This window comes from Grus americana, chromosome 6, assembly GCF_028858705.1.
Source record: "Grus americana isolate bGruAme1 chromosome 6, bGruAme1.mat, whole genome shotgun sequence".
In the NCBI taxonomy this organism is placed as follows: Eukaryota; Metazoa; Chordata; class Aves; order Gruiformes; family Gruidae; genus Grus; species Grus americana.
Genome location: NC_072857.1, coordinates 26,509,452 through 26,531,907, shown reverse-complemented (window position 1 = coordinate 26,531,907; position 22,456 = coordinate 26,509,452). Strand labels below are relative to the sequence as shown.

The window sequence follows — 22,456 nt, the reverse complement described above, 5'->3', positions numbered from 1 at the left end:
ACTCTTCAAAATCTGTCTGCAGTGAAAAGCTCTTTTCGAAGGAAAAAGACACTTGCCACATTCTTGCTGGCATAAATTTGAGTGACTAGGCAATGTAGAGAATAGGAAGAATGCTCAAGTTTTTTGGTGTGTGGTTTTTTTTTTTAAAATTACAATTTAATGTGTATGATTACAGTTAAATGTGTATGTACAAGTTTCTTTCATAAGTATACAACATTCAGATAGCCTTCTAAAGAAAGGTTGCTTCTTACAAAATACATCTGCGTTCGTCTTGAGATTCTTACACTGACTCAATGCAGAATTGTACTTGTTCTGTATATCCTACAGCCGGGACAGTTCAGAAGGTATTTTTAAAGGTGTGTTTGTCTAACCCTAACTTTAAAGAAGAAAGGAAGGAGATGGAATTTTAAAGACAACTGGGACTTTTCATGTAATAACCTTTTTATTTTTTTGAACAAATACATACACCACAAATAGTGATTAGTTACGATGAAAGCTGTATTACTGTGTGAAAGAGGTACATGCTGTAAAATCTCGGTGGATGTTTGCCATCAACGTTTCCTGCTTAAACACATTAGAAGGGACTAGACAAGGCTTTGCAAACACAGATGAATTGCCATACCAAGTGGTCAGGTCTGAAATCCCAGGAAGACAAGGGCTTGGACTTCTGCGCTGGGAGCAGGCAGACTTCTGAGGGCTAGCGTGGTTTGGTTTCTGCTGCAAGTACAGGTCCTCTCCAGGGTCGGACCAGCCAGAGTATGCTGCTGCGTGCCCTCCTAAAGCCAAGGTTTAAGATGCTCAATGTAGGTGTTTTTTTAGAAGTGCTTTGCATCTGCTGCTTCCAGCAGTTGTTGGGAGGTCAGTGCTGCTTATAATCAGGCCACCTTTTAAATTAGATGCAGAGCTTTAGGCAATCAGGGTTATTTTAAAATTTGAGCTTGTGATTTTTAATTCTTAAATTAGTCGCAAGAGATTGCTTTAAGGACTCATTTGTCCTGTGTTAATGCAACTAAGACAGTACTTTGTAGTAGAAGAGTTTGAAACTACGCTGATTGTAAAAAGAAAAGTGAAGTTTAGACAGTGGTTTCTTTTTGTTTGTCTGAAGGTTAATTTTCTTTCTAGGCTGCCAGCTGGGATGCTGCCTTAGGGTGTAGGTGTGGTGTTTGAGTCCTTGCTATGCTCAGTTGTTCTTTCTGGGTGTGTCCGTATTAAAAACATTTTTTGGTCATGTCAGGAGCGCACTTTTGAGGCAAGTGTTCTGATTTTCCCCATTAACCCTGCTTTGGTTCGTATTTCAGCAGTCTCAGACTTTACCAACTGAAAGTTTTCATTCCTTTGGATGAAAGTAAATCAAAACCTGCAGTCCAGGAGTGAATGTATCTCATGCTGCAGTGATAATGGGCTAACGCAGTGACAGGCCGGTGTTCTCCAGAATAAACCCCCTTTCAAAGGTTCTGGTGGTGTTACTGGTACTCAGCAGCAGCTGTCTGCTCCATCAGTCTGCCTGCTGGTCCACGCAGCTTCCTAATGCAGATGTTCGCCTCTGCCACTTTTAAATGTATCCAAACCAACTGAGTTTCATTAAGATCTTACAGATTATTGAAATAATTACCAAATTATACTTTAAATAATTCTTAGCTTTCTGCAATCAAACTTCTGAGATTTCTAACCAGCCAGGATTTTTAAACTGTTACATATTTTATTATTAAATAATAATGTTTGTATGTTTATAGCATCTAAACCAATGTAATATAAAAATACTATCGTTTCAAAACCTTTTACTTCAGGGAACAAAAACTACAACAGCGCTATTGAAATAAAAATATACAGAAAACAAAAGGAGTAGGGGAAGTTATTTATGGTTTAAAAAAATACACTGAAAAGTAACAAATACCAAAGCTCTAAGCAGATTAAATTTTCAGATGAAAATGTCATCTAAGCTCAGCTGAGTCAAGGATCTTGGTTGCTTGCCTTGAAATATGATACTTACGCTTAAATGATTTAGTGTGACAGTGTCTAGCCTAGGTTTTCAGGATCACTAGTATTTTGTTTTTAAAAGCAATTAGGTACCTGGGCCTTACAATTATTTTTAATAATTATTTTTTGGTTTCATATTTGATGTGATGTATATCTTAATTAATGTATTGTTTATATTTTTTGTTTGCTTGATGACAGAACTGTCAGTTATATGAAACAAATACATGACTGTGAGCTCTGTTTATTTAGAATACTTGATCGGTGAATCGTGCTTGAGGAGGAATTTATACAAACACTAAAATTTTAAGCATGGGCTAGAGTTAGGAATGTGATGAAACACTCTATTCCACAATATAAACGGCTCTTTAAATAACCTTTTTCTGAAGTTGTTTCCATTTACATACCTGTGCTAAGGAACCAAACAGACTTTTTCCTAGTAATATACTTGTCTGGGTAACCAGAGGAGTATTGTAGTATTGCTCCCGAATACCATGCTGTTGTGGGGAGGATTGCTAGGACTGCTTTTGTGTTTGGTTTTGTGTGCGTGGAGGTGTGGTCTCTGTCATTCCTCCCGTATAGCAGAGTGGCAGGTATGCAGAAAGGTCTGTGCTGCTCTGGTTCCCGGGCTGAAAAAGGGATCTTGCATTTGAAGCATCTTTGCTTCTGAAAGCTGAATATAGATCCACTCTTGCCTGGAAAGAGCTCTTCTGCACAGCTCCCTAAGCCAGCCTTCGGCTGATCCAGAAAGATTTGGGTGCTGGTGGGAAAGAATAAAGTGTAAACAGCAAGTTGTTTAGCCAAGAAAACAGAAATATTTTCTATTTGAGTTACCCTAGACCCTTCTCCTCCTTATAAAGAGCCCTCCCCCCTTCTCTACTGGTTTAGCAGCATACCTTAAATAAAATACACACCTACAAACCTCCCCCCAGATATATAAAACTGTTCTTTGTGCAGCTTGGTTCACTTAGCATGATGAGGTTTTTATTCTCTAGGGACAAGTGCGTATTTCAGGCTCTTGGATTGTTGTCCAGGGACTGTCATTTACCGTGTATTTGTGTAGCTCCCACAAGACTAACTTCAAGCTGGCATTTCTCTGTGTAGTAGTTTTAATTGTGAAGGTACTGACGGACCTATAGATAGCATCTTAATGCATGTTTGAAGGCTGAAGATTTGGGTGTATATAAAAGTGGAAAGTATTCATTAGTCTCACTTGAACAGTCTACTGTCTTCCAATATTTCAGTAACGTCTCTTGTCAGCATCCTTTTTGTTAAATAATTGTATTTGGGGCAGTGGGTACTGCTATAGGCATTGGAAAGTGAAAAGCTCTAGAACCGGTGTTTAGTGAGGTGGAGGAAATGTATTTGAAAATAATCTTAACTTCTGCTAGAGATGCAATAATAAACCTGCTTTAAAATAGAAAGTTCACAGAAGAAAATAATGAGTTGTGTGTGGACTGTGATATATTGCCAACTTCTTATTTCTGAGCTCTGTGATGTGTCACAAATGCATGTATTTATTAAGCAACGCCTCTGCAATTTGGAACCTTATTTGTTGGAACTGGTCTTTGGTTCATGGTGTGTAGCATTTTAAAAAAGAAAATGCATTATTAGTTGGCTTGTAGTAACAATTTTGTCTGTTCGCTTTGTAGGTATGAAGCGGCCATTAAGTCCTGACCACGTCTTTGAAGATGGGATTATGAATCAACCAGCTGTTCTACGGGGCTTTGAAGAAAAAGGACTGAGGAATGACAGGCAGGACTATCAATTAAGCAAAGAAAAAAAGAAGATACTGTTTTCCTTCTGCGACGTGTGCAATATACAGCTGAACTCTGCAGCACAAGCTCAAGTTCATTACAATGGGAAGTCTCACCTGAAGAGAGTGAAGCAGCTAAATAATGGAAAACTCCCTACAAGTACAGCTCCTGCTACTTTGTTTGCAAGTACAAGCACAGGTACATGATTACTATGAGATGTTGGATTTTGGTCAGGAGATCTGAGGAAGCTTTTAAGCTCTACGTTCCCCACCCAACAAACATTAAACTTAATACAGATCAATACTAGTAGTTAATAATTTTGCCATGTTCAGAATTACTAGTCTATTTCCTTTCCTGTGAAGCCAACTTGTATTAAGGCAATATTGCGTTAATGCATGATTAATGGCTGTGTTGGACCTTGTGTAGCTGACAGTCTATTTAAAAGTAGCTGTTGTGGGTTCAAATAGTCATGTATTTTGTCATCTGCTTTTGTTCCCAAAACAAAGTTCTGAAAGGATGCTACAGGTACAGGAGAAACTTTTAAAAGACAATTTAGTGGTGGGAAGAGGAGGAGGAGAGCTGGAATTTAGAGGCCTGGCCCTTTCATTGTTTTGGCTTTCAGTGGTCTGGGTTTTAATTACTCTCATTCCAGTGAGAAGTAATTTGAAATAATTCTTTTTACTTATCGGGCAAAACAAAGGTCCCAAATGCTTGGGCAAAATGCATTTAACATGCATAATGTAAAGTGCAAAGCACATAACGTAAAGGTGCAAATCACTTAATGTTCTTTTTTTTTGTGTGGTTGTTTTTTTTTTTTTTTTCAGTGTCATCATTAATTAGTTTCTAAATTAATAGAATCATAGAATGGTTTGGGTTGGAAGGGACCTCACAGATCATCTAGTTCCAACCCTCCTGCCATGGGCAGGGACACCCTCCCCTAGACCTGGTTGCCCAAAGCCCCATCCCACCTGGCCTTAAACACTTCCAGGGAGGGGGCAGCCACAGCTTCTCTGGGCAACCTGTGCCAGTGCCTCACCACCCTCACAGAGAAGAATTTCTTCCTAATCCCTAATCACAGTCTACCCTCCTTCAGCTTAAGGCCATTACCCCTTGTCCTGTCACTCCATGCACTTGTAAACAGTCCCTCTCCAGCTTTCCTGCAGGCTCCTTTAGGTACTGGTATGCCGTGGTACCCCATGCTTTGGGGTTACTGTATAGCTTAGGAGTTAAAAGTCATGTTTCTTTGTGCTTTGTTCATGGATCTCTATATTAGGCTATATCCTAGTTATGTCCTGGTTATGCTGGTCTATCCAGTGCATGTTGAAATAGGCACTCTGTTTTCATAGCTGAAGGATGTTGGTTTCATAACATTTAAAAGAAAGAAGTGCCTTGCATAGGCAGTTTATTATTATTATTATTGCATAGACAATTTAATATACTGCTTAAGAGCCAGTAGGAGAGCAAGATTTACTGAAATGTAGTTCTCAAAATTTTCAAAAATAAGTAGAAATTAATTTTCTTATGATTGACATTATCCAGGCTCAGTTTTAATCCGTGTCCTCTGGAGCATTATTACCCCTTGTAACGGGAGTCTGCCTTTCCCATTTCTTCAGCTAACATTGTAAACAGAATTAATTGTGCAGGTGGTAAGAGAACAATTATATTCATCTCACCTTACCAGTGAACAGACTTTATTCCACGTGTGAAGGAAGCAAATAGCCCCGCTCATACTTCATTGTTGTAACTACATCCCTTTCTAATGAACCGGGTAGTGAACAGTCCAGCACACCTCGGGAAGCTTTCTGCAAAGGTTCCTGCTAATATGTGGTTGGAGTTTTCTTCTGTCTCCATAACATGAATATGAAATTAATAATATTCCAGTTGGAAAATAAGATGACTGTAAAACATACGTGACTGTAGATATTCATTGACAGTACGGAAACCAGGATTACAGACCTGCCAGAACCGTCTTGATCCTGTGTGACAGAAAAGATGTGTGTACCATCACTGCCTCCAGCCTCCTTAGCTCTTGGTGGACTTTCTTCCAAATGGGGATGAACACAGGGGGCTCATGAGACATACTTCCATATTCATCGTCTTCTGAGACCCCCTCTGTGACAGGTGGCCTCAGGATGTTCTAAAACACCCTTTTAATTGTTGACTTGCACTGTGTTTTTACAACTATAACCTCAATTTGTTGCTCATAACTTCCAGTAATAGGTGATGGTCCTTGTTGTACCACTATTGAAAAGTTTACTGAGATTTGATAACTGGAATTCCAGGTCTTGGCAATAATACTCTACAATGTATAGAGAAGGTGGGTTTATATACTTAAAGTCTAAATATCTTTTTAGAGATAATTTTAAAGTTACTTCTTTATGTTTAGAGTAAGGGTACAATTGTCATAGAATTTCAGAAGTTTTTTAGCAACATATTTTTCTAAAAAGCCTACTTTGTTTCTGCAGACTCTTGTTTATTTTGCTGCCTCCATCTCATTATTGAAATCTAGAAGCTATTTTGCTATTGTACCTGTACCTGCAATTTCAGTTATTTCACAGCAAGTAAAATTGCATGTAAAGTTTACAGCTGCTTTTCTTTATATTGATCAAATCAAGAAATTGACTAAATTAGCAGGCTTTGGTGATTTGATCCACTCATGGAACTTCTCATTTTCTTTACATTGGTGTTAAATATTATGTGTGTGGAAAAAAACAGTATTCTGCTGGAAGAGTATATTGCACACAACATTAGAGCCTTCGCTATTGCTTATGGTAGTGATTATTCATTACCATTCATACCCACCCTGTCTTACTGCAGCTCAGGCTGAAGTTTGTCAGCGATGCCATTGCCAAGGGCCATCCCTGCCCTTGTGCTAGGCGTATCTGATGTACGGCCAGGCTTCTGCCGGAAGGAAATAAAGTTTCAGGAAAATAAGAAAGTCTGTACTTGCTTCTGCAGCTTGAATTGGAAATTATTTCAGTTATTTCCTGTAAGCAGGAAAAGAAAGGGTAGTTTCTTGCAGCCATGGGGAAATGTGTTTTGGAGTGGGCCTGTTAAAAGCTTTTCAGCAGCACTTCTTGCCGGAGGCTGCAGCAGCGACAGCCAGCCGTGGGTCAGGTCGCAGCTCCGCGGGGTACCTGAAACCCCAACTACCCCTTGCAAACAAGGGCTAAGGTATCCGCTCTTGGTAGGCCGAGGAACCGGTCTTAAGAGTAAGCTAAGAACGTGGCTAATTTAAGATTGCTTTCCTGCTTACCTGCTAACAGAGAGCTGAAGCGTTACTCGTGTGGGAGGTGGAGGCGGGGGGGCAGCACTTTGCAGCAGGGAAGGCTGCGGGGCCGCCAGGCTCCCACGAGATGGTGCTGCAGCCCGGGCCATGCCGCCGCCGAGCCGCGGAGCTGGGCTGTGGGGGCTTGCTCGCTACCGTTCTTTTCTTAAGCCTTTTTTTATTAAGCAAGCTGTCTGTAGGGATAACAGCGAGGTTTTTGTTAACATATGCTGTGGCTAGTTTTGTCTCCCAGTTCTCCTTTGGAGATGACACTGATTTTGCTCATTACTCGTTCCCCGCGGTGGTATCTCATGGTGAATCTCCTGATTCTCTCTCCTTTGCCCCCGTGCTAACTTGGAAGTGATTGGTGTAGTTTTAAGAGTGAGTGTACTAGAAATACCTGTCGAAGCCCAAATTTTACAGATCCCTGCAAATGGGTAGGGTAGTGTCATTTTTCGTTACAGAAAGTGCCCAAATTGTAGAAGCGGGCAAAGCAGAATCACTTTTTCCTGGGCCCTAGGCTGTTCTAAACAGCAAACATGCTTTAGAGTCCAGATGCCACTCGTTAATGCCCATTTGAATATCTTTCTGTAGGTTTGGCTGGAAGCGTGATTGGGAGGTCAGTCCTCTGGCAGTGTATTGTGGTAGCAGCTCTGCCTTTTTGCTCTTGAAATCTCTGACCTCGCAGGACAGTTTTGGCAATGCTGGGGGCCTCTGTGCTGTGACTCTTTGTAGGGAACAGTCCTACAACTTAATGTGTTCCTTTGTGATACTAAGGAAATAATCACAGGATGATTTCCTGAGAGATGATCAACACACAGTTGTGTGATCTGGCTCACAGCAGTGACAGACAGGGGTTTGTTAAACTAGCAAAATAAACACATAAATGACTAGACTTCTCTTGGGTTCATGACTTGATGCAATTCACAAAAAGGGCCTGGTAATGCTAGTGCAAGGGAGAAGGTAAAACAGCAGTCTTGGGCACGGGATGAGAACAAGGGAGTATGCAGAAGGCAGATTTTCTTCACTTTTGGCAATAGAGATTAGAACTGTTTTGCCTTCTTATGTGATGCCATGTTAAGTTGGAAGTCTAGGCATCCCTTCAAGTTAATGGAGGCAAGGAGACTTACAATTAATGTGCTCAGAATTATCCTTCAAAGAATCCATGGACTATATAGCAAACTTGCATATTAGTTTGCCAAATGTCTAGAATTAGGAAGTGTGAATAGTGTCTTCAGCTATGTCAAATGAAAAGGACCTTCTTAAACATCTAATTTAGATTAATAATTAATTTTCTAAGCATTTGACACTTTCTTTCTCTCAAAAAGTAAAACTGACTATTGGTAGACGTTGAGACATTATCCTGAAAATATTCCAGCTAGCCTTAAATCCACATGCCCACCTTTGGCCTGGTGCATGAGAGGAATTTTTTTTTTTTTTTTAGATGAAACTGTAAGGAAATTACCTTGCCAGGTTACTAGGTCAGTGCAGGATTAAACGATGATCTGTTACAACAGAACGAAACTGCAGTGCATTACTTGGATGTCAGTGGAGTTTTTCCTCAGTTTTTAATTGTCAGAAGAATCTGATCCCAAATGGAGGTCTTTGTATGTAGGTTTGAATCTTTAGCTGGGCCAAGACTAGCTTTCTGACAGGTAGCTTAGTTGCCATCTAAGACTGCTTTCTGCCAACTTAATGGAGAACAGAATTTTTGCTTACTTTAAGCCTCGTGATCTAGGTCCTCAAATTCCTTATCAATGTTTGTCTTTCTTTGTTCTAAAAACAGAACAAGGATAATCTGACTTTTATTACAGAGGTCTTTATGAATTATTCTACCACGTACTCAGAGGAATGCTAAGCAGCAATCAAAAGTATCTTGAAAAAGTTTGTGAGCTGAGTCCTACTAAATGCATCCATGCATAGCTATAGGGAAGAGAAGGAAAACGCTAGTAGAAAGCACTGTGGGCTTACTTGTGTTATGTCAAAACCTTTTCTAGGCTTGTTCTGCCTTCCACATCTGCTGCCTACAGCCCAACCTTTTGGAAAGCAGTTTGAAAAAAGCTGCTGTGGGGGCACAAAGTGGAGTGACGCCTTGGGGCTTTCTCCCTCTGCCCTCCATGTGAAAGGGAGGTTGTTCCCCGTTTTGCTATCCTGTTTTGCTACTCTGTTTGGAAAAGATTAGGCTCTTTTGCTAAAAAGCAAAACTATTACCTTTCTCCAATGTAATAAAAAATAATAAGAGTTACATTCCTGTAATGCAACATAGGTTAGTGAGCTATTGAGAAACTGTTAGCATTTCACTTCTCACTACAGGGTGTGTTGACTTCTTTTATTATTCAGTGGTCTTTTGAACAAGATTGAATTTGGTAGTTGGTTCCACATTCTCCCCATCACTTGAGTATCCTCCGTAACTCAACTTATGTAACTTTACATATTTCTTATGATTTTTCTTATAGTATGAATTGTATCTATAATAAGTGATTGCTATTTTTCTTTCACAGCAGTCATGATTAGCTGCTCTGAAATTAAGGGGTTTTATTATATTGTTTTGGTGCACTTGATACTCCTTACAAAATGCTGCTGATGACAGTTAATATCAAGGGACAGAGCTGACATTAAGGATGGTTTCTTGTTTGCTAATAACTACAAGCTGTACCTATAATACTTTGTTCTGCATTTGAGTAGCTGCCCTGTGAAAGCTACATTGACATTGGTAAAGGTTATCAGACCAATCATTCTTTCATAGCCTCCACTTCATTCTCTTGGAGGTGGGGAGCACATAAATGACATTTGTAAGCAAACAAATGGAGTAAGTGGCTAGTATGGAAAAAAGCAGTTTATGGGGGGTGGTGCTTTGGGTGGAGTGGGGAAGGATTTAAAAAAAAAAAATTGGCTACCACAGTTGGCACTCTTTGCCACTAGTTTGCATAAATATATTCTCGTAGCAAAATTCTCTGCAAAATTCCTTTCAGGAAGAGAATTTAACCTGTCTTCAGAGGCAGTTATACTGTGGTAAAGAACTAGCATTTAAGATGTCAGATAATCAGATGTTCTAGAGTCTAGGACCAAAAGTACAGCTACTCACCAGCCATGATTTCAAGCTGACATAGCTGCAGGAGTGGTGGTGACCCAGCTTCTGTTCAGGCTGGGGCGATCTCCCTTGTCGTTTAAACAGCCCAGGCAATGGCCTGGAGAGCTGCTGAAATCAGTTGAGTTCGTGTTGCTGAAGGATTTCCCCACCATCTCTTTGAAGGATGTGATCCACAGTTTACAGGTGAAAAGGGATCCATAAATGCAGAATCATTGTTTTTATTCAGTGTGCATTTCCAACAATGTTTTAAAATGTATTTAAATATATTAAAACTATATAGAAATGACTGAAAAAAAATAAAATAATAAAGTCAGATTTGTTTATTATTTTTATCTTGCAAAAGTAAATCAGATACTCTCCCAGTACGGTAAGTATTCTCATCTGGGATCAGATCCTGCCAAAATTTCTCTCATAGTCATCTCATGACACAGTAGTATATTTGGATAACGCTACAGGTATTATAATAAAAACTCCTGCGTCTTTCTGTTTCTTTGCAAACTTAACCTAGTAATGATTACATCTGATTCTTATTATACTGTGTATCTCTGTGGGTGTGAGTATGCACAGCAACACATATGCCCTCTTACCTTTTTTGGGAAAGAAAACATATGAAGTACCTGAAAGACAAAAAGATTTACATAGTGGGAAGTCTGTGTGGGAGTAGGAAGAGCATGAATTTAATAAGCCATGGAGATTTTTCATAGTAAGTAATTAAAAATTATTGTTGTTTTTGAAAGACGAAGGCATTGGTCATGTAAAGTCATGCTTTTGATTGTTGATTCTACCTTTGCTAGGTCAGTACTCAAATTTTTCATCAGAATATTGGTGCTTCTCTTTAATAGATACCCTATTTGTTTATGTATAATAGACTTTGTTATGTGGTTAAAAAGTACTTATTTGTTCATTTGCATAATTGTAAATTAATCTTATTTAGAAAAGCTGTAAGGAATCATTAATTTTTATTGCTGGATTTTTTTCCCCAATAACGAGCCTCATCAGAATACAGGCTACTGATTCTCCTCTGTCTTGTGTTCATTGTAGAAAAGACAGAGCTATTTTTAACATTTACACAGTCTAGATAGATGATTCTTCGTTCTCTGTGGTTTGGAGCTGAATCTGTAGAGCCTTTCATAATCATATCCTTTTTTTTTAATGGTTTGTTTGAATTTGATCACTGTAGCTGATTCCATGCATTGATAATGAAGGCTTGGGTTGCCTGTTTCTCAGCATAAATTCACCTCAGACTTCTACTTTGACAGTGCTCTGTTTCGGTACGCATGAAGATACAGAACTGAAATTGCTTTGCTTTCTTTACAAATGACTCAGAGTGTGCTTGTCCTTCCCTAAAATGTTGCCAGCGTGTGAAGGATTTTCAATGAGCAATGCAATAAGCCGGCATCTGGGAAGGTTTGAGGCTGCACTGGTATAACAGTGTACTGTCACACGGATGATCAGGGCTGGAGCCAAGTCTCTGTAGCACCGTAGATCACATTGGTCACATACTGGAAGTTTTGTTTATGTAACTTGGTTGCTGTTGAAGCTGCTTAAATAGTATTGCCATAATGTGGAGTGGACTTCCCAGTAGAGGTGAGCATGATTTTTATTATTAAACTTCACTGAATTGCTTTGTGATATAATATTAAGGGTGAATGCTTACATGTTCGACATTATTTCTGTGTGCGTGTCGTTTTGTATTTTAGTTATTCCAGTGGAAAGGATAAGAAAAATGGCAAGGCATGTAATGCATATTTTTCTTCTCTTCTTATTTCAGTATTAAAAGTAACTCTAAATATGTGGCAAGCTCCTTTTCCTTGCTTGCTGTTTGCAGAGGGCATCTTTCCAGTAGGTGACTTCCTATGCATTTTAAATGTTTTTGGAACATGTCAGTGATGCTGTATTATTGTTAGAGAAAGAAGCTAATTAGCAGTGTGACTAAATACCTCTTACCAGAGCTTGCTTTCTGGCTTGTTAAATCTCAAATTATAGTTATAATGATATGCAAAACACAAGAGCTGTTGGATTCTCCGGATAAACTGAGAAAGTAAAGAATGAAATAAATTGTATACTGGATTTGACATCTTGCGTATGTCTGTCATTGTTAATATTAAAAGTTATGACCTGTCGTGCCCAGGATAGCTTCCAGTAATTCATTTGCACTGACAACTTGCTTTGAGAAGGGTATAAAATTACTGTTGCTTCTCCCTAACCAGTTAAATTTGAGATTTAGTGCAGTAAGTTTTATTTAAGGGAACAGATAGTGTGCTAAAGGTAGCCTGTGAAGTTCTGGTAGTAAATCTTTAAGCTCAAAAGAAACATTATCATAAACTAAATAGACTTTGTACCTATGTGTTTAGAAAAAATAAAAGTTTTTTATTGAGAATTTCACCTATAGCAGAACACAAAAATTTAGTTCGGCTGAGTTACTTATTAAGCACTGCTGTTCTGCTAATATGTTTAGTTTGTGGTGAGACCTGCTGTGATTATATTTGCATTTGCTGATAGTAATTTTTTTAACAAAAGAAGGAGAGATGCTGAAAAATATTTATAAAAAGGTTTTTCTTGCTTGCTATAGAAATGTCTGTGCTTACTATGCAAAGACTGCTGTGGGTTTTTTTTATGAGGAACTAGGACAGCTCATGTGTTTTCCTGCTAAATATATTTATGAGGCAGCTGTTTTATAGCTTTCAGCTCTAAAGTTATAGATAAGTGTGTATTTGTTTGACAGAAGATTCGAGAATTTCCATTTACTGCCAGTACATGTAAAGCTTGGCTAAGCAGACTGCATCAGGAGCACACACCATTTGTATTAGCCAATCTGTCTTTGCAAGTCCCAGGGCCACTATCTTGCTAGAAGCCACTGTGTGCTTTTGAAAGCATGAAATTAGTTTTATACTGAGCACATGGTTTCTCATTTAGCAGTTCTTTTTATGGTAATGGTCAATTTATGGTTCAGTGCCAGAATTTTGGTGTTCTGTCAAAGCTGATAGCTTCTGCTAAGGTGTTCTTTGGAGATAAAAACAAACAAACAAACCCTGAAACAACACCCCCCACCCAAAAGAAAGGAAAAACCCCTCACAAACCAACCAACAAAAATGCGGTTTGTGGTGGGGATCCTAGGGAGACCCTAATAAAGGCAAATTCTCCCCAGTGACCTGAACTATTCACATTTCTCATAGCACTTTGAAGTAATTTTGTTGTCTCTCAGATGACATTTGTAAGTATACATTTGTCATTCATGACATAAAATTATTAAATTCTTTGTCACCTTCTCATACTTCATACAAAGTTTTATAATCACTTTGCAATAAGCTTTTTTCATGACATGGAAAATTACTATCCCTCGATGCAAATTTGCTCTGGGTGCTTATTTACTGATCAAGGACAAAATACACTTGAAAAATGTATAGGAAGCACCCTAAACATTCAGGAGAGATGCTTTTTAGAGAGCAGCTTTTGAACATATTACAAACTTTGCTCTTTGTTTGAAATCTGTAGGAGTCAGAGTAAATTGTTAGCAAATACCTTTGTAAAACCTCCCTTAATACATATAATTTGTAAATTAATGAGCCAACTTTTTTACCCATCTTTCTTTGTTGGAAGAGGGCATTCTGACTCTGTCAGATTGCTAACTGTTCCCTTGCTAGCAGCTATCCTTAGTGAAAGATTACGGTGGTTAACGTTGTGCACTCTTAGGCTTTACTTGGGTTACTTTGTCCAGCTTACGTTAATCTCTCTTGTATGTTAGGTAATTTTAGATTGTGTTGCTGTTAATATAGGTCTACATAGTTCTGACTTGAGACTGCAATAAGCACTTTTTTATGATACAATATTTGCTTCTTTGCTCAGTTCTGTCTACAAGGGGCAAAATTTGACATTGCATTTTGTGTGGAAGATGCGGTGGGCTCTAGAACTGGTAATGTTTCTTCTCTTAAGTGCTGAGGAGAGTTCCTGATCAGCTCCTGATATGCCTTCGTGGGAAGGAAGAAGCTGGAGGCCACAGCTTCTATAAGCTTACTTAAGAAGTAAACTTAAGCTGGTATACCAATTTTTTCTATTCCATCATCATGGAGGAGGAAGAGAAGCAGAAGCTATGGAGACTATTGCTCTTTGTCATAGACGCTTGGAAGGCGCAGCAGAGTATAATTTCAGCAAAGCTCCTTTCTCAATGCTATGTTGTTTGGATTTATCCTGTAGTCACGAAATAGATGCAGACCGACAGCTTGTTTTTTATACAGCTTAAAAAAAAATTGCTGTCATTTTAGGACCTTTGAATAAATTTGCTTGTTATTCTTCAGTGTGTGTTTAAAGGCTACCAGGCAGAAATATTGTTACGAACATTTGGAAAACAATGTGTGACATGTCACTACCATGACATATAAAACTTGTTTTATTTCTTTGTGCTTCAGCTAGAATGCCTTTTCTTGTCCTTCTATTCTTTTGGGGATTCTTTTTATCCGTGCTTTTTATCACTATGAATACAAGCTTGTCACATTTCAAGCTGGCTAGTTCTTTGTTCCAAGATGATGTTGTTTGTAAGGTGCTTTCGGCTTCAGAGATGTTGCATCCTCTTCCAAGTGTCTTTATTGCTGCATATCTCCCCTCCTGCCGTTTCACATTGGTAGGTAAAGTGAGAAGCAAGATCTGGCGTGCTCGTTACACTGGACAAAACCACTTCACTTCCTGGTAGGGAGCTCTACTGTTTCAAGAGCCATTTCTATATCAGATTGCCAATTGTCACATGGCACCATAATTTTAATTTCTTCTCCTTTAGAAGACATCAGTGTTAATGTACAGTGATCTTTTGCAGTTTGAGAGCATTTGGGGGATAGCCGCTTCACTATTACAAGGTCACTTACAAGGAGATTCTGAATAAGAGGATGCCGTAAGCTAAAAGGAAAGAATGATTGGGGAAGTGGTGTGGGGTTGTGAGCAATTCCATGTTGATCACTTGACTTTGGGACCCAAGTCTTAGCCAAGCTCTTCATGGAAATCTTGAATTTGCTTTTTTAGTGAAGGTTGCTGAGGACTCCTGCCAGAGGAGCCGAGTAAACTGAGGACTGTAGTTCACTGTGGCAGCCCTGTTGAAGCCCTGCTGCTGAAGCTGGAGTTTATATATGTTTTTCACTATAGGCTAAAGAGCCAGAGATGTTCTGGAGGTCTCACCCAGAATGTTCAGCCAAGAAATGGTGTGGTTTTTCATATGATTTCTGTTCTGTTGGATTCTGAGCAGTGCTCATAACATACCTTTGAAGGGAAAATAAAATGAGTAACTTCCCTATTTCATGTATGCTTTTTGTTCCTGTAAGGATTGTTTTTTTTTTTTTGACATGAGGTAAAAAAAAACAGGGTACTTATTTATCTGTATGGGTCTAAGGAGAGTGCTTTTGTGTTGACATCAGCAGTTAGGGCAGATGAAAGGCTAAATTCCTTAGCCATGGGTAGGTCCAAGACCTACCCTGAAAAAGTTTTTTGCCTGTGATTGAGCAGTGCAGATCTCAGGAGGAGATGAGGAAGTCTTTTTAATACTCTGTGACTAGATAAATACAGCTTCTTTAAGGACTGGGATTTTCAAATTCATATAGTGTGTAATGGGAGCTACCTGAGGGAAAGGATGTGACTGTGAAAGCTCAGTGAGCAAAACTTTTCCTGGTAGGCAGCTTGTGAAAGTGTCAGACTTTCGACCGGACAAGAATTTGTGGTGTGATGTGTTTGGTGATACCACTTGTTAGTGTATGTGCTTGCCCTGGATAGTGTGCTCAGATCACCTGTGTTCAGGTGATTAAAGGATGTTTCTAGGTCTAGGGACTTCTGAGCTTATTGTGGTGAGTTCCTTTTTGGATTTTTTTGTTTGGTTGGGTTTTTTAGCTGTTCTCGTAGGTAATGTTTATACTCTTACCGGCTCTCTCTGTCTCTCCTTCTAAATCAGTATCTAGTGTGCTGGTTTCCCTTTTGCTCTCTTCAAGAGGTCTGTAATGACATAATTAGAAGTCAGAACATATCGCCTGGAAGTTTGTGACTTCCACCCAGGGGCCTCCATTTTCTTTCTTTAGGATTCTTCATAGTAGGGGGAGCAGAGAGAGGAAGGGGAGGGAAGAAATTGATGAAGGAAGTTCTTTAAATTGTCTGTCTTTCTACTCAAACTGGATTCAAATCTTCACATATGTGCAATCTCCTCTCACTCAGCCTAAACTGTTTGCATTGATGACATCCTGAAATGTTATGTTTCATAATAGGTAGAATGAAACCATAGTTCTGGGACTGAGCGTTTAAACGTGAACAAAAAAGGAGGCTTTTTTTTTTATCAGCAGAACACAGTTAAATGGAACATGGAGAAAATAAAGAGGTGAGGAAGATTTCTAGGCTTTAGAGTGGTACATCTGGATAAAGAGTCACAGAAATCACTTCATCAAGAAAAAGCAGACTAGTTGGAAAGAACTGAAGGTTATTGTTAGGAATTGCAATTAGTGTATTGTGGCCAGCTTTGTTAGTGGTACCATTGAAGCCTGATACATCTCTAGTAAGGTTCTGAATAGTAAAAATCCATTCTTTATTAAGTAATCATTGTAGCAACCTCTTTTTAAGGAAACATAAGTAGCATTTGGCACCTGTGTGCCCAGGTTACTTCTGAAAATAAGATTTCAGCTTTTCACTCACTTTGGCTGGTCAGCAGGGCACAGACTTTCAGAAAAGCCAAAGCTGGACAATCAGAAGTTTATTTGCTGGGAATTAAATCATCATGAAAATCCTCAGGGTTTTTTTGTTTTGTAGACATGATTATAAAAGAAATTTCATATGAAAGTAATATAGTACCAGATTTTTTGTTAATAACTACTGACAGAAACAAGGAAAAATCTGGCAAAAACAAGTAAAAATATTGTTGTTCCTTCTTCATTTTGTTTGTCATTTGCAAATTCTTGCTCATTTTAATAATTTCTCATCTCTAACAAGTATTTCTCCTTTGAGGGAAAAATTTCTTTTTTTCTTTCCTCCTTCCTCAAAACAAACAAGTCAAATGACTTTGGTTTAGATACTACTTCAGATTACCTTTGCTGGGAAAAAAAATATTTAAGTTGACATTGTTCTCTTAATTGTATACTAGACTTCTACTCTGAGAGTTATTGTTAATGGCATGGTGTCTGTGCCGTTGGTTTTCTTCTCTAGGTGATGCTTCTCAACTGGACAATTAATGAAGCTTAAAATCCAAATCAATGAAGTAATAATTTACTAGCAGCTAATAATTTAAGTCTGTAATCTAGTTATGCTTTGTAAGGAAATACCCACAAATATCTGGGTGACAAAGCTATTTACTTAAATACTTTATAAATATCCAAATTTTAGAAGATTTTTGATGCAAATAGTGTTTGGTATTTACAGTGATTCATATTGTTCACTAACAATTATTCAGTTAAGATGCAGAAACAACCTGTTGCTTGGTAAGTATATCAGGATACACACTAGCAAAGAAGTGGTAAAAATGTGAGAAGTTTAACTTATGGAAAGATTAGTTTGAAGTATGTATCCGAACTATTAAGTAATTAAAAATCTTTGAATTGAATAACTTCATATGTGATTTGCTAAGTACAGAGTTTTTAATTTATAAACAGACATTGAATTGGTAAACATTTGTCCAATAGTTTGACCAGCTTTTACCCAAAACTGTCATGTTGTTTACAACATGATATTTATTCACTGATCAAGTCCAAGTTTACTGGACTTTTCTGAGAAATGGGACAAATCAGAATAAGCTATTGCAAGAACGGATAAAAGCTGCTGGGGGTTTCCATGCTCTGACAGTGCTCTGCAACCTAAACACATGGCTTCGCCTCCCGCTCTCATGCGCCTGCTCTCTTGTTGGAAAGATGCTAATGGGCTTGGTGGTGAAGAGGGAGAGGTTTGGGTTAGAGCTTAAGTGTGATGTACCAATTAACTCAAGTAAATTAAAATTCAGAGGAAGGAATTTGATAGCAGAAGGCATTGCTGCATCTTGATGCGTGAAATGAAACAGTGACATGGCTGGAATCGGGGTGTTCCAGACTTTTCAAGGGCCAGCTACCCTCACACGTGCGCTTTATTTGAGACTTTAGTGATGATTAATTGTGCACCTAAGGTTAAACGTTCGTATACGTGTTCACAGGTTGCTGGGTATGGTTCATGAATAGGAGTTTGAATCGGGGCAGAAGATAATACAACTTGTGGCCATTGAAAATTCTGTCATAAAAAAGGTTGCATTAAATCAAGATGAAAAGTCACACATGATATTTTGGGGGATAGGCCTAAAGAAATACTGCTTGCGGAGATGCACGCTGATTTTTGTTTGTTTGGGTTTTTTCCCCCCACTTTCTGGCTGCTGGTTTGATCAGTTCCCTTATTTTCCTGCCTGCAGAAAGTGAAACTAATGCGAGTGTGCAGCGGTGCAGTACTCTGCCCTAGACGGTGAGGGATGCTGAAGCATCCCAGGGGTTTACCTCCATCAGCTGTGCTCATAAACTGGAAGTGAAGTTAATCGCAGCTGAAGAGGCAAATGACTAGACAGTGTGAATTCTGTGCTGTATTTGAGGGGGGTTGTTTTGTTTTTTAATTTAAAACATTTTTTTTAAAATCTAGGAAACCTTGTGGAGAAAATTTGTTTTGAGGAACTGCACAATTCATCAGGAAAATAATTCTGAATAAATACACAAACATTTTAATTTTTAAAGTATTTTGTGTTGCTTTGTATTTTTATAGCAAGAGACTACGATTTGAACGAATATGGTGTAGTTTACCTTTTTATCTGTGATTAGAAACACAGTTTAATATACCAAACTGTTTTTCATCATCAGAAGTCCATTTTATGCATAATAGGCATGTTATTAAATAAAACAAAATTCAAAAGGTTAAAAATAGCTTCATAAATAATATTTTTGTCAGATGATTTAATTTTTCTTAAAAATTGTTTGAAGTGAAACTTCCAGCTACCTTTACTGAAGCCTCTTTTGAAGAGAAGCTTTGTTGAGTTTTTTAAATGTTGATGTAGGTTTGTTTGGGTAGTGGTCTTTAATAGACAAGAAATATATTTGAAGGACTGTTAATTTTTTGAATACCAAGCATCGCTGAAATTTAAAGACCTATTTGAAATTGAAGTTATAGATTTCAATCACATTTTATGTCAAGATTTCAATGGTAGAAGGAAAGAGCAGGTTTTAGTGGGTAATGATCCCATCTGTTGCACGTTATTGCACTGGACATCTACCCTGGAAAAGACAGACCATGATGTTTACAATCACAGTGTGCTTATTTTTTGCTAAAATTCTTGGGAGGTGATGGAACGACAGGCACATTTTCTGTCTTAGACTAAATGCAGTTATTTTTCCATCTTTTTACAGTTTTGCTTCAGAAATATTCATTATGATTAACCAGACTTGAAGGCAATGAATCAACTGAGCAAATAAAGCTATGTATACTTTTAAAGTATTTCTACTTTGTACTCATTTGAAAATCTGGGGTTGCTGTGATAGATAGCGAGCACACTACCCTGCCTGCTCCAAGTCTTCCCTTTGCAAGGTAGATGCAATGCATCAAAGTTACCGTAACTGCTTTAAATAAGTAAGATAAGAATCTTAATCACAGAAATTGCCATGCGTTAATTGAGTAACTATGGAGTGGAGAGCAGGAATGTGTTCTTTCTACCGGCTGCCGATTAGCAGGCTGTTCGACTGCTTGGAGCCTCATCCATCCTGTACGAAGGGTTTTCATTCGCAGCACTACGCAGAAGGGAGCTGATCAGCCCCTCTGAAAGAGGATGTACCTCGTTTGTTCAACCGCGATCCTTCTGTGGCAAAAGCATACTGCTGGAAAAACATTAGGAGTTTAGAATGAGTGGAGAAGGTGCCCATGTATAAGATAGGGAGTGTGCAAGGAATATGAGTGAAAAAATGGCAATTTTTATTCTGTCTCAAATGTTCAAAACCATGTAGCTAGAAATGATATATCCTAAAATGTGTCAAAATAGCAGCTTTTAGTAGGTAGTTGAGCAGTGATAATCTGCAAGAAACTGATGTGCTCCTGTAACTACACTACCTATCCTGAAATTGAAATCCCTTTACTGACTATATTATTTTCTAGGCCATCTATTGTATGAACATGTTTATTGCCTACCTTTAATAGAGCTCTCGGGTCACTAGAAATTGTATTGCAAACTCAAGGTTTCTGGTGTTACGTAGTTGTTAGAGCAACAACCAGTAACAGTGCAGACGTGTGGTGGAGGACTCTTTGAGGAACCACAGTCCTGTAGAAATGGTCTCTCTCTTTTTTTTTTTTTTCTTTCTCCTTCCCTTTGACGTTGCTGCTGAATGTTAGTGGAACACGACCATATTGTCGTGATGTGGAGCAATCAGCTGCCAGAGTGAAGTCTGAAGGGACATCTACCAATTAACTGAAAATAATGAGAAAATCTTCTTGGTAACAAGTTCACTTTGATTAGTCTAACAAGAATTTTTAAGTCAACAAATTTGTAAGCCATGTATGGTCTAGCCTGACTCTTCTGGTATAAACAAAATCAGAATTAGTGCATCCACTGGGGCTCATAGACTCTGAGGACCAAAGGAATCACCGAGCCTTATCTCCTGTACAATACCAGACAAAATAATCTCAAGCATTAATTCCTTCAGTAGAAGAAATTGCTTTCCCTAACATGCCAGTGCTTGCTGTTAAGTCCAATAAATCTGCAGTTGAACTAGAACACATTATTTGGAGACACATCCAAGTTCAATTTAAGGACTTCAGGATGTGATGAATTTACTTGTTACGCTGTTGAATTGTTTAAATAACCCTTTACCTTTGCCGTTAAGAACTGCATCTTACTGCCAATTTGATTTTTCTAATTGTGAACCAGGAGGTGTCTTTTCTTCCCTATGATTAAAGAACCCCTATTTTTAGATATGTTCTCCTTTCTAAATGGCAAGGAAGCTTGATTTAAAGTCCAGCACTGTTTGTATTAAGTGCGCAACTGCAAACACAGATCATGTAACATCTGAAAAGAGCGTGTATTACTTTTTTAATAACGTTCACATCAGTGGTCTCAGTGACTCTCTGATGAATCAGAACAACAACTTTGCCTCCACAATAATGGACTGTTGGATCCTGGGGTTTAGAGTCTGCACAACATACTTTTAACAGTAAGAAATACTCTTTCAGCCAGAACTGAGTTTATAAAGCTGTCTTTATTTGAATCAAGTTAGGAGCGTGATACCAATACTTCTCAAGTTCTTGCTGGACTTTTGCTGTCTTTTCCTCTCTTCCAGTTAATTTTCAGCTGGCAGGATTAAGCTTTTCTCAGCTTTCTCACTTGTGAAAGGGCTGTAGTTTTCCAGATAAAATCCCTTGCTTATGATATGCACTGCTTGTTTTGCTCTTCTGTAGAGGTTGGCCTCCGTTTCTAAAACTGTGTGTTAAATACTGAAAGGCAGCTATGCAGCAGCTCCGTGTCGACTTCTTGATACCATCCAGGCTGTGCAGTGAGCTTTGTCACCCAAAGTTATTTTACCGATTGTTTAATTTCTTTTGCAAATGCATGAAGCTCAATATCAGTGTGGAGGTTGGTGTGGTGTAGTTTTAGTCTGATTTCCTTTATATGATGTGTGCTTATAATTTCACCTAATGTTCTTGGTATTAATTTCAAAGACTTCTATTTATCTAAAGCATACCTTCTGTGAAGATGCTGAAAACAGGGAGTACAGAATCTTCTGCCTGTTTCTTAATCTGCTTGTAAAGACACTGCATATATGATTTACCCAACAGATGTTTTCTTCCAGTTTTAGCTGAAGTTTTGGAACTGAGAATATCTGTAATCTAATCATGTAAATAATTTTGAGTCTTTATCTTTTTTGGTACACTAGTACTAGTACTTGACAGGCATGCCCATTATACATTGTCTTTTTCCCACTTCATTGGCATTGTTTAGAGACAATAACTTACAGTGTTATATTCAGACTGTTGTCCTTGGGATGTCTTTAACTCCTTTGGAGCACATCCCCAGCATCCACACATATCTATCCACATAGACTTTCTGTAGTTTGTGGTAAGAGCGGAAGCACAGCGTAAGCGCGCTAACTTATTTCGATGACTAATTCCTTCCTGTTTTACTTAAGGTAAAATGCTTACAGTTTAGTTACACAAAACTGTCTTGACAAGATGTCGCTGTTAACAGGCTTGCTCTTAAGCCTGTGACTGTAATGCATAATACAAATCTTTCTAATACCTTGCAAGCTGGTGTTCAGGATTTCTGACTCCAAAGAGCGTGCTGTCAGAATATGACTCTTTTTTTTTTTTCCTGATACCAAACTTTGTCCCACAGAAGTGGGAGTGAAAAAGCTCTATGAATTTAAGTAT

At 38.4% G+C, this 22,456-nt stretch overlaps 1 protein-coding gene across 2 annotated transcripts in view; it reads left to right on the top strand.

The window, feature by feature from the left end:
* Positions 1–3,628: 3,628 nt before the first annotated feature.
* Positions 3,629–22,456, top strand: part of ZNF385B (zinc finger protein 385B) — a 136,546-nt gene continuing 117,718 nt past the window's right edge. Inside the window, exon 1 of one of the 2 annotated variants that reach the window (XM_054830817.1) lies at positions 3,629–3,929. In XM_054830817.1, coding sequence (XP_054686792.1) covers positions 3,629–3,929 — 301 coding nt within the window. Of the gene's footprint in view, positions 3,930–11,442; positions 11,678–22,456 lie in introns of those variants that run through there. The other variant, XM_054830818.1, reaches the window with a different exon arrangement.